Genomic DNA, 13,060 nt, shown 5'->3' with positions numbered 1-13,060 from the left:
GATTCCTTATAGGTTTGTTTGGCTTCACAGTTTGTATTTTATGTTAAAAGCTGGCAACTTCCACCTTTTAGGAAAAGCACAGAACTGAAAAAGGGACAAAACACAGAAGACAACCTCATCCTACAAGTGAAATGGAATGTTGGGAAAAGCAGCTGTGAAATTAAATGCTGGGGACAAGGAGGGGAGGGGACTGAGGTTGGACTCAATGACGTTGGAGGTCCTTCCCAACCTAAATTATAATACAGAAGACAAAAACCTCATCCTACAAGTGAAGTGGAATGTTGGGAAAAGCAGCTGTGAAGTTAAAAATATTGACAAGGAATTTTGTTCAATAAAGTTGAGAGGAAAAAACTTGTTTAAGAATTATGGCCTGAAGAAAGTTTGACTGTATGATGTGGAGGACAATGATTGTAAAAGGATTGTGTAAAGTGATGCTAGAAAACAAAAAATGGAATAAAAATATTGATACATGCCTTCTTTCTGCCAGCATTTCGTAGAAGTCTCTGATATCTTGACCTGTTTTCTCCATGGAATGATAAAATGCCAACTGACTCTCCCGATTTGCAAAGTCCACCTGAAAAAAAAAGGGGAAATCACATTCAGTCACAGAAACATCCCACTGCCAACATTTCCCTGTCTGCTGAAGGTGGGAGCAGAACTGAAAATGGGGGTAAAATTTAATTAAAAAAGTCAAACACTTCCCAATTCTGGCCCTGCACATCCCCAGGAATAAAGACGTTTCTCAGTGGGGCTGTGTAAATATCTCCTTACTATGTTGTTGTAAGCTGCCATCCCAGAGGCTTCTGCTGGGCAAAGCAGCAGGAAAAATACACATTATTATCGTGCTATTGATGTTTTTAATGCCAGGACAGTTCCAAAGTCCCTTTTATCTCAGGGCAGTGCTACACAAGGTCAGGATTATGAATCCATTCTGGACTCCATGGTGTTTGCCTGGGGTTATAGAGCAGGGAAAGAACCAAGGCTCCTGAACTGCAGCTCCCTGTCCCAGCTGCTCCAAGAACTGGTGTTTTCTAGTACTTAGAAGCCAATGTCATAGTGAAAAAAATTAAGGATTAGAACATATTTCATTACGTGTATGCCACATAATAAAGTATTTTTAATATTCTAGTTCCTGTTATTTTTTGAATCAGCCCAGTCCTGCGTGTAACCACAGCAATGGAGCACGGGCCCACATCGGGGGTGTTGCTTATTCCAAAGTCATTAAGCAACAAGATCCACACAAATTGTGAAACTTTTAAGGGACCACATGCTTTTCTGCCTTGGAAGGTGACTGATATCCAACACCATGCTCAGAAACTGCAGAATACCCAACTCAAGCCCTGGGTTAGGTGGGAAGCTGCTGAGACCATTCCTGACATCACTGCCCACTCTTTAGGAGAGGAGAAAGGAGGAGGAGGAGGAAGATAATTCAAAGGGTCGGCTGACACCTCACGTCCCCAGTTAGTGGGACTGATGGGACAGTCAGAACAGGTATCACCACATTCACCCAAATCCAAGATATCCCTGTACATGTTAAGTGTTGCTCCAGGAAGAAAAGTACTTTCTGTGTGTTTTTTAAAGTAATGATTTCAATTATTGTGTAAAATGTGTTGCAAGGAAGGACAAGATGATCTTTAAGGTCTTTTCCAACCCAAACCATTCCATGATTCCGTGACTGCATGTTGAGGTTAGTGTACCCCAGAGCCTGGACATCAGCATGGGGCAGCTGGATTCAGCCATGTGTTTTCCTGGAGGAATTCACACCTTCAGATTTCCCTTTTTTAACACAAAAACAGACAAAAGTGTGCCTTGGATTGGGGTAAACGAGGCAGTGACACGGACACCAACACTCAGGAGCTCAGAGAGACAAGTTCAGCGAAACAAACAGCAGAATACTGGAAAAGGCTTTATAAGTAACAGTTCAGGATTCCCTGACATCTTGATAAGCCGAGCATAAAAATATAATTTAAGCCTTTGATATGTGGGACATGTGTGTCCCGCCAAGTAGTCCTTGAGCCTGGCAGTCTGCACTGCCAGCATTTAAGGGGGAAGGCCTAAACACAATTTGTTCCTCTTTTTTTGTCTGTTTTGCTTTGGTTTGGAGGTCATTCTGCACACCTTAATTTTATTCCCACCGATTTTCCTCCCCTTGGTCTCTTTTACAGCTGCTTGTGCATATTCAATCTCATTGTAGAGAACCAGGGCCATGCCTTTTAAGCGGTCAAACACCACCTGTAAAAAACAAAAAAACAAAACAAAAACCAAATAAGAGCCTCATCCACAGGACTTAATGTCAGTCCCAACAAAATCCTAAGTCATGAGGATACCAGGAAGGAAATAATTTTTAGCAAGGTGAATTTTCCAGGCTTTTCTGATGAGGCATATTGAAATGAAGAGACAATAAAAGGACACGGGACTGCTTTGAATTGTGGATATTGTGGCTTGAGGTATATTATGCCTTTATTTTGTTTTTCTGTATTTTACTTCGAATATTTTTTCTTTGTTGACTGAGTTTTGTATAATTTCTTTGCTGAGGGTTTTTTTTTGGTGTGGGTTTTTTTTTTTTTTAAATTTCCAATGTGTTTTAGGGGGGAAAAAAGGTAAAGGAAACATTTAATCCCAAAGTGGAACCAGCTTTTTTATCAGTCTGCAGTACCACTCACCAGCTATTAAACACCCAATTTCCAAATACTGCCTTCCTTTAGCAGCATAAATGCATTATTCAAGCAACAACAGCTACAATAAAGAACGTCAAAGCTGCAACAAAAACCCACAAAAATCCTTTGGTGAGGCCAGACCCTGATCCTGCAAAGACTTACACATGTTGCTTAATTTTAAGCACATCCATGTCCAATAAAAACACACAGGACAACTCCCACACTGAAGTTTAAGCACGTGATAAATCACTTGCATGGGAGAGGCTCCTGCTGTGTGACAGGGGTGTGTTGCACCATTGTTGACTTTCTCTCTTCTTCCATGTACTTTGGCACTGTGATTGTCCTGACTGCTTTTAAAAAGTCTTTTTTTTTCTTGGTCTGATGCAAAAAAACATAGTTATGTCTAATTATGTAATTAGCAAGTATGAGTAATTACACAATTAGACTGCTGTTCTTCCAACTAATATTTAAGAAGTTTTGCTGGGGAGAGACTGTACTGCACAAGATCAACAAATGCTTTCCAATGCTCAACATCTCGGCTCACTCAAAATACTTCTTTTTGGTTGCTGTCTATGTTAACAGTGCCCTGTCAGTCAAATTCCATCCCAGAGAGAATTTCTTCTACCTGAGCTATAAAGCCCTGGACAGTGGGGTTGAAAGGACAGGATGGGAAGAAAGGAAGACAGTAACGACTTGGAAGCACATGCCAAAGCCTCCCACCTACCTTCACCACAGGCCCGTATCGGCAGAAATGTCGGGTCAGATACTGATCCGTAACGTTTGTGGAAAGCCCATCTAACCACACGCAGTTTGTAGGCATGCTCTTCCCAAAACCCAGCTGGATACAAAAGGGCAAAACTTCCATCAGTACAGTGCACAAGGGTTAAACTCACTGAACAGAGCCTGCCTGATGAAAGACTTATCTGGAGAAAGCTGCTGTTTGTATGCATTTTCTAAAATTAGCATCTGGTGCAGGTGCAAGACAAAAATCAAAGAGTAATTAAAGAAAATAATTCTGCTTGTTTAAACAAAACAGTGTTTGACAACATTGGGTTCTTCTACAGTTTGAATGTTTGAGAAGTGACAGGTTGACAGCTCTGGGGCCTGACAGGCCCCGTTTGCCATGGGGAGTGGGATGGATTCCCAGCACAGCCTCGCCAGACCTTCCACCAGGCCAGGGAACGTCAGTCTCTGAGTGCTCAGTCCCAGGACTGCGTGTGCACAGAGCCAACAAAAATGCTGATTAATCCCAATCAGGTGGTGGTTGAAACCATCACGCTCTGATATGATCTTGCATTAAAAACCATCTTACTTCCATAAACTACCTCGCTGCGAAACATCCCAAGATGCAGCAGCGGAAGACACAAGAAGGATACAGTCCAGGGGAGGATTTCTTTACCTTGAGCCGGTTATTTCCAAGATATTCCCCATCCATCTTCTTAATGGCTTTGCAGACGCTGGCGATGTCGCAGTACTGCAGGAACGCGTACTGAGGGACACCATTCACCTTCTTAATGTCGATGTCCTGGGGACAAGCACAAAATACAACAGCCCACAGTCAGCGGTCAATTCCATCTAAGAGGACTTGTTTTTTTTCAGGGACACGTGGCACAGCAAGCTCTTTAATTAATATTTTCTTCAGAGGGAGGATTTAAACAATAGTAGACAGTTAAAACTTTGCTGTTCTGCTGCATCTCAAAACCAAATCCTTACTGAGCAGGGAAAGCTCTTTATCCCGCAGATTTAAAATCCAAGCCTGCAGAACTAAGCCTGACCTGATCAACAAACACCAGCTTTAGGCTGTTAATACTATATCAAGAAGAGACAATTCAGGATCAAAGAAATACAGATTAATTTTTGCTCACAAAGGCTCAAGAGAAAACAACCTGCTCCGATCCTCATCTCTGAGCCAAGCCAGGCTTCTTTTCCAAATAATCATGATCCATCCTGTTCCTAGAAACACAAAGTGATGCTGGACTCATCTCTTGAACCAGACTGACTCATGGCAAAGGCAAAAAGAGTCTCAACTTCAGTTGCTGTTGCTCTTTAAAACCAAGCCACCACGGACCCATTCACAAGTACAGCCAGAGGCTCACAAAGCCAAATAAAGGCTGATTTTAATAGATTTTAAAAAGCCCAGCAAGCCAGGAGCTGACATTTGGTTAACAAACAAGCTCAGCACTAGCACTGGAAATGTACCCAAAGCCTCTGAATAAACTCATGATACTATGATTCATTCCAAGCTGAAAATAGGAGGTGGAGGGTTTGGCTTTATTTGTTGGAATAGCAGGAGCTGCCTTTGTGAGCCACACATGGATTTAAGCACAAATGTTTCAACATCCAGGACAGACTAATTTCATGGTTAATAAATTTAGGGACAAGGCAGCAGTTTGACACGGTCTCACCCAAGATCTCTTTATCTGGGAAAACAGAAGTAAACAGGGAGATTTACACAACTATTAGACTCCTACAGCCCTGGCCTAATGATTTAAGTGGAATATTAATAGAAAACTACACCTCCAAGTGTCTGAAGTAGCACGACTGCAAGCACGGCAAATTATACTTGACCACTCACCCTGGGCAAGCAATTCCTTGTGACAGGCAAATAAAGTATCATTATTGTCCTCATTACCCCTCAGAAAGGTTATAAAGCTGGTCCCTTCTGCACCTGAGCTTGCAAGTTTTCCTGGAAACGGCGAGGCAGCGCTGCCTCCCAATTCTGAGCCATTAATAATGCTGACAGGGAGCACCACGGCACACAAAAGCCAATTTACACTAGCACTGATAAGCATCTTTATCAGGAGAGCTCTGCTGCTCTAACACTGGAAAAGGGTTCAAGCCACAGACATGGCATGAATTCATAAATCACTGTTGATGTCAAGGCTACAGCAGAGTCTGCATACACAAGGGTTGCCAGACATCATAAAATGAGGATTTTGTATTTGTTCACATTGTACATGGAAGGAACCTCCTCTTCTTTTGGGGAGCAGCAGGGATGGGGCTCCTGGAATGTGTGACCGACTCCTCAGCTGCAATAGACATGTCAGAGCAGAGCGAAGGAGGCACAGCACATTCACAAGCACCCACAGCTGACAGGGAGAACGTGAACCGTCTGAAGCCCAGACTCAACAGGAATCACAGAATGAATCTCAGAACGGTTTGGGTTGGAAGGGTCCTTACAGCTTATCCAGTTCTACCCTTGCCATGGGCAGGGACACCTTCCGCTGTCCCAGGCTGCTCCAAGCCCTGTCCAACCTGGCCTTGGACACCTCCAGAAATGATGCAGCCACAGCTTCCCTGGGTAACCTGTAAGGGCATTCCCACCCTCCTGGGGAAGAATTCCATCCCAATATCCTATCTAACTCCGCCCTCCTTCAGCTTAAGGCTTGTCCTATCACTCCACGCCCGTGTGAAAATTAATTAAATAGAATAGTTGCAAAACTTTCGTTGAAAATTTCTCTTAAATATAATATTGATGTGAATTGATAGAAAGTCATGAGCAGAGAAGAGGGGGCTGCTCTACCTCGTCTGGATACTTCCCCTCAGCTGAAAACCCAAATCCCTCACTGATTCATTCCTCTGCTCCAGTCCCCTCTGCCTGGCACAGGGCTGCTTCCACATGCACTGACCAAGCCCCTTGTTCCAGGAATCAACAGGAAACTCAGATTCACACAGTTGTAGGAGTCAGTGTGAGCACATCACCCAGCACATTCACATCCCAAATACCCAGTCAGCTTAGGAGCCACCAGGAGAGAATTACCAGGAGAAAACAGCAGAAGAGACATTTGTTGTAAATACTCCTAGGACTGTTTTTCCTGCTAAGCTACCCCTCAACATTCGTATGCTGAACTCTGAATACAAAGAAAAGCTTTCAGGTATATTCCAGCAAGATGAGTGACTTAGATTATTACAGAAATACTGAATTATCTGTCGTTGACAGATTTAGCACCACTCACAGCATTTCACAGGTCTGTACAGAAAGGGGGGCAGTGCCATCCGACACAGGACACCATTCACGTACCACTATTCCCCCAAAGCGCTGGAAGATGTTGCGAAGGTCATGGTAGGTGGTGGTTTTCTCCAGGTTGCCAATGAACAGAGTTCTCGTTGCCTTTGGGTGAAACTCATCTATCCTTTCATCCAGAGGACGAAATTCATTCTCACTTTCAGTTTCTACAATAAAAGAGAGCAGGAAATTTGTAATGACTGCAGATTTGGTTCATGTTGGCTTATTCAGGGCTCCTTCTTGATCTGAACAAGAGTAACCACTGTCTTTGAGAAAAACATCCAGTACTGCACCCATGACTTGTTATTTATGTGGGATTAGGAATCTTTATATTCCACAGAGGAATCTGAGCATCCTCAGGTGAAAGGGAGCTGCACCTTTCAATTGCTTCTCTGGAAATTTACCAAGTATCAATGCTTGAGTGCATGAATTCCAGTAAGGCTTCCCCATGCTTGAGGAAGAGCACGTGATAGGGGTTTGTTTTCAGGAATCAATTTTTAAAGAAGCCATTGAAGTGCAGTCTGAGAACTTCACCAAGTGCTCAGGGCTGGAGCTCTCACTGGTTGGTCACGTGGGCTGTGCTGCCACAGCCTCAAAACGCAGCATTCGTTGGCTGTTTTAATTAAAAGGAGACAAAACGAGGCTGGGAGGACTCAGTGCTGTGCACACACCACCCACTGGCAGCTGCTCCACCGAGACGTGGCAAATGAGATCCTTCCTTCCAGCAGATCCCACTGTAGGGGAGGATGGCAGCTTCCCTTCTCTCGTGCCGTTTGATCCAAGAGCATCCACTCTTCTTGCTCTAGAGTTTATTGTGGCATTTTCCCCAGTTTCTTTAAAATATGTTTCCTATTTCTATTCAGCCTCTTTACAACAGCTCCTAAACACACCCAGAGTCCCACAGGAGAAGGGCATGGACCTTACCTGGTCCTATCCAGGCTGTGACTTCAATCTGCATGCCAAAGAAGAGCTTTCCTTTGGAGGCATTTAGTGCTTTCTCCTGGTCCTCCTGCTGCCGGAAGAACACGAGCCCATAGCGCTCCTCGGACGCGCCGTGGATCTGCACCGACGTCACCTTCCCGTACTTCTTGAATTCGTGGAAAAGTCCATCTTTAAGGCTTGTATCTAAACCAACAAATAAACATTAATACTGCAGAAACATCACTTCTACCAGCTCAGCAGCACCGTAAGAGACAAGAAGAACTCTGACTGTCTTTCTGAAATGTGACTTCATCCCACTTCACACGAGCTCACACGAGTACCCTTTTTAATTTGGGATGTTAATTTTGACAGCGTCCAAAGCTTCTTGTTGATCTTTCTCTTTTAAACCCAAGAAACTACATACATGAAGTTTTACATGGCTAAAGCTGGCAGTGGATGGCTTTTGCTTCTAAGAGACACCCAGTTCCAGGAGAAGAAAAAATAACAGGGATACTCAATTAAAAACCCCACCGGAATACTGTGCACAGCTGGGACGAGGTGTCTGGAGTGGAGGCTGGAGTCACACAGCGTTCAGTTCAGTCAATTCAGAAATATAACCAGGCAGATTTATCAGATTTTGCAGAATCTGACCCAGTCCACACAATCTTTCTGGGATTCGTGGGATATTGACCTCAGCTTTGTGTCCTTTCAAGGAATATGACAGGCATTAAATCTACAGGAAGATACCGATACATGAGGTACTCTGCTCACAAGATTAACAGATATTATTTTAGCTCAGCCAGTGCTTCTGCATCCATGAATTCTGTTAAAACTGTTTCACAACTGATGCCATGCTGGTTTTTCCTGTGGGATCTCTCCCATGCTCAGCACAGGGAACAGGGAGCAATCACGGGCATCCCTCAGCACTTGGTTTCCTGGGTTATTTTCCATGCAATATGCATTGCCTTTACAAATATGCTCAGGGGTGTTTTAAAGCACTCAAACTGCAACAGAAAACCCTCAACTTTTTGGATTAAAAAAGAAATTGAAGCAGGGTGAGATAAAACAATCAAAGTTCTATGTTAAAAATGGAGATGTGTTAGTTTTTTCCCTGGGAAAGCCCACATTACTGTTGGAAGCACCAGCTCCAGGAGCTGGAAATGCCCAGCACTCGGAGCTGGGACCAGCAGGGTTTCTCACAGATGGTCACTAATTAAGCAATCTTCCCACTGTCACAGCAGAACGGAGGCAGAAGCAGGGAGAGGATCCCGTCCTCGGAGGCAGCACGTGGCTGCCGTGCGTCAAAGACTCAGTACAGGTTATCCCACCAGTCCCACCCCCCTTTTCCATTCCCCTTTCCAGAGTGAATTTACCTGTTGAGCGCACTGGAAGATTTTGCACCTTGATCCCAAAACTCTTCCGGGGCTCATCCTTCTCCAGCGACGGGAGCAGCTGGGACGCGGGCGCGGGCACGGCCGTCGACTGCACCGAGCGCGCCGGGGACTCGTCACTCGAGCTGCTGCTGGAGTCACTGCTGGGAACGGCACCGAGGGAAGGACAGGTGAGTGCATGGGGCAAAGTCACCCAGGAAATGGTTATCTTATTAGAAAAGCAAATTTCCAGAGTTTCTGCTCGTCCACACGCCTTCCTCCCTTTTGTGACCGGTTCTGTTTCTGTGCTGCCACCCGCTTTTCACACAGATTTAACTGTCTTCCTACCAACATTCCCCTCCAAAGGAGACAGGCAGGGAAGTGGAATGCGGGTAAAATGTCAGCAAGATCCTCTTACCCCCCCTGACAATGGCAGAGATTTAATTAAGTGTAATGCAATGTTGGACCAGCTCAGGAGCTGTGCAGGAAAAGTGGAGAATTACAGGGAGGATGCAGAGGTCTGACAATGCCTCAAAACCCCTCCTAGTACTCTCATGTACAGGAAAGAAATATTACTGTGCTCTCAGGCATCTTCCCTGAAAAGATCTGTACTCCAAAGAGACCAGGTGTGAAAATCATGCCAAGCATTTTGGTCAACTGCTTGGGAACAACCTGGATAGATGGGAATGTCCATGTCCCTGACCCAGCCCACGGCCCAGGGTGGAACAAGATGATCTTTAACATCCCTTCCAGCTCAAACCATTCTAGGATTCTTTATGAACCAGCAAACACTATTTCCAGGCTCAGCCTCAACCTCCAACTTCAGATATGAAGAATTCAGACCCAGGAACACCTTTTATAAACAATAATTACAGCAGAAGAGGATTTGCATATTAGATCACAGAGGGAGTCAATCTAACCCACAGACTCAGGATCATTTGATGCTTCGAGGAGAGGCAGAAATACAGAGAATATAATGTTATTAAAGCTTGCCCAGTGGGGACACGTCATCCTGCTTCAGTGGCTCATTTCTTCCCCGAGGCACGAGGGCTCAGAACAGCGCTAAAAATAATTTTGTCTGACATAACCCCGGAGACTTTCATTCTCCATTACACGAGCAGCCTTCGAAAAAATTCTGCTGGAATTTTAACTCGGAGGCTGGAGGGGGGGGAGATGTGCCACGTACTAAAATAACCCTGTCAGTCTGAAATTTGCTGCTTGATTGAATTTTTACATTCCTCTCCACACCGTATTACAAAAACGATACGCGAGTTTATCTTTTTCTTATCTTAAATATTTCATACCCTTCTTACAAACCTTCTTGCCATTAAACCACTTAACTTTTCCATTTCTTTTCTCAAGGAAACCATTTCAGGCTTCTAGTAATTTCGAAGATTTGATTTTGTGAGCTCTTCTACTGCTTTTTTGTGGGTGTTTTTCTTCAAATGTTCAAAAAACCTGGTTTTCTTTCTGAACATCTTGGTGTAACGAGGACTGTGGCACGTTCCCAAAAGCCCTTGGGCTCTGTCCCCATTATATTTGGAGGCGCAGAAGGGAAGACAATCTCTGTCCCAAAATACTTACAAACCATCTAGAAGGATATAAAAAACAGGCCAGACCAAAATAAAACACAACAAAAAGGGTCAAAAATGCAGAAGTAATAATAAACACGAGAAACTCTGCTGCTGGTCTCACCCTCTCATTACAACCCTCCCATCCCATCCAGCCACTTCACACGTTGGTGCCTTTCCCACACATTCTCCTCCTACTCCTCCGGCCCTGGAGGAGGAAGTTCAGCATCACTTTGGGAGAGGAGTGAAAATAAAGCCATGCCAGGAATGGAGTGAAAAACTGAGCCCTTCCCCCTGCCCTGCTCTTCCCCAGGGCAGCTGCCCTGCACCACCCAACCTCTCACTTCATGGATAATAAATAACATTTCCCTTCCCAGCTACAGTCCCTTGTGCTTTCCAGCAACGAATCTCCCACTACCAGGATGTCCCTTCACAACCTCATTGATCTGCTAAATTGGTAAACTGCCTTTATTTCTGTCTCACCTGTGCACCCTCCTTTTGTGTCCTCTTCATTAATGAACTATTTAATCACTGAAAGTGAAGAGTGGAGCATTTCTGCCTCATCTTTATTTCATTTCCTCTGCCTTTCCACTAAATCATCAAACTGAAGTTCTTCTCTGCAGTATTTTGGGAAAAAAACAAACCCAACTCCACAGGAACAGGCCCTCAGTGTTCTCCAGGGGTAACACCTGCTACTGGGCAATAAACTGGCAAAGAATAGAGAAACTTCTTTAAACACACAGATATAGGGCAGAGAATGTGTGTGGGGAGAAACTGAAAATAATTCCCAAGCTGACAGCAGCTTCACGTGGTTCAGCAGTCCCTGGGGAAGGCTAAAATAGGACTTTAGGGCTGCAGAACCCTCTGCCCTGTGCCCATTTCCACCTTCCCTTCTCACATCTTGATGCTCCCAAAGCCTTTAGAATTCCAGTGTGCTGAGACCGTAACTCTCGAGCAAGAGGCAGCGCTGAATTTATTTGAGCAGTGCTTTAGAATGAAGACCGGCTATTTTTACAGTTTGGGAGTTTTTTATGAGGATATTAAAAATATGGAACATACTGTTAAAATCACAGCATTCCACTAGAGAAAAAAATATTATCTCGGGATGATACCATTAGATATCCAAGTGATGACACAGCAGTGGACAGGGTGATAAATTCTACAAAGGAGCCTGAATTCTGTGCAACTTTGGGAAACAAGGATCATACTGGTAACCTCCATTTCCACAGGGAGTTTTAAGGATATGCGTCCCTTAGCAAAGCAAGACTTTCTGAGACATTCCGAAAAAAAAAAAAAAGTCATTATTTCCTAACTATTTTTAGACAAGAAAAAAAATTATTGCAAGAACAATCCCCCCTTTCTTTAGGGAAATCCCCATCACTTTTCCAACTGAAGAAACATGGATATAATAATTCAAAAGTAAGTCAAAGGTTTGATGTTCTGTGAATGGGAGAATGATGGAAGAGTTAATTATAGCTGCTGTGTCACCCAGTTATAGCTCACAGCACAATCAAAATAAAGCATCTGACAGGGAATTATGTGGAGTCTTGAGCAGCAAAATACAACTCTTTTTCAGCTTTAAAAATATACAGATCTGAAGCCTGAAAGCTGCTCAAGGACAAGTTCCCAGAATATTAAAATGAGAATATGGCTTTGCTTTCCCCTGTGAGTAATTTTGAAAACAACCATCCGTTGCCAATGCAGAAATTAAGTTATTAAAAATTCTTCTGGCAAAAGTGGGTTAATAAAGCTTTTAGAATGAGCTAGGGAAATTTTAACACGGGAACATAATAGGATAAAACAACAGCTCTGATAATCTCGTTCTTAAAAGTATTCCAAGTATCAATAGGTTTCGGGGCAGGTCAAAAATGGCACAAAAATAGCTCTACAACTTCATTTTGGGCTTCCGCTAGCAGCAGTAAACCTGGGGTGATTTTTTCCAGAAGCAGAGCGTGCTCTGGCACTCAGCCTTTTCCCAACACGGGAGAACCTGCTCTTCCACATCGCTGTGAAGTCAGCGGAGCAGAATGCCAGCACGCCAAGGAACTAATCTCCAGAGCTGTCACAACACACGCGCGGCGCCGGGAGGGAGCTGGGAACCAACGCTCTCCCGGAATGAGGCATCACTGGGGAACAGTCTGAGTACTTAACCAGCATTTCAGATGCTCTTTTGTCCAGCCCAGACACTTCTAAAATCAGTTTCACTCTATGGCACCACAGCACTGAAGAAAAATTATTTTTGCATTTTACTGTCGGCAAAATCAGATGGGAAAATTGAGCAGTAATAGAGATTGTTCTTAATTAAACAAGGGGTGGACATAAAATCTTTCTCTTACACATGCACTTTACTACAGGTGTGGTTTACAAATCCTATTAAAACACTTATCTGCATTCCATAATTACCTATGAGTATATAAGGATATGTGTTCTTATACTATTTATGTGTCCATTTTTCATCAATCATGATAAAATCTATTAATATCTTACAATATTTATCTATGTATCTATTTTCCATTAATCAAGATTAAATTTATT

At 43.7% G+C, this 13,060-nt stretch overlaps 1 protein-coding gene across 5 annotated transcripts in view; it reads right to left on the bottom strand.

Annotated features, from left to right (window-relative positions):
• Positions 1–13,060, bottom strand: part of SPEN (spen family transcriptional repressor) — a 65,729-nt gene that overhangs the window by 14,474 nt on the left and 38,195 nt on the right. For 2 of the 5 annotated variants that reach the window (XM_041463551.1, XM_041463552.1), the window contains exons 4-10: positions 8,958–9,118; positions 7,588–7,788; positions 6,679–6,830; positions 4,057–4,182; positions 3,382–3,495; positions 2,119–2,232; positions 474–574 (exon numbers count right to left, since the gene is read on the bottom strand). In XM_041463551.1, the coding sequence (XP_041319485.1) occupies positions 474–574; positions 2,119–2,232; positions 3,382–3,495; positions 4,057–4,182; positions 6,679–6,830; positions 7,588–7,788; positions 8,958–9,118 (969 nt within the window). The remainder of the gene's footprint in view (positions 1–473; positions 575–2,118; positions 2,233–3,381; positions 3,496–4,056; positions 4,183–6,678; positions 6,831–7,587; positions 7,789–8,957; positions 9,119–13,060) is intronic. The other 3 variants (XM_041463554.1, XM_041463555.1, XM_041463553.1) reach the window with 2 other exon arrangements.

The sequence above is a fragment of the Pyrgilauda ruficollis genome, unplaced genomic scaffold (assembly GCF_017590135.1).
Source record: "Pyrgilauda ruficollis isolate IOZ18807 unplaced genomic scaffold, ASM1759013v1 scaffold165, whole genome shotgun sequence".
In the NCBI taxonomy this organism is placed as follows: Eukaryota; Metazoa; Chordata; class Aves; order Passeriformes; family Passeridae; genus Pyrgilauda; species Pyrgilauda ruficollis.
Note: the sequence above shows the minus strand (reverse complement) of the source record. Positions and strands in the feature narration are given on the sequence as shown.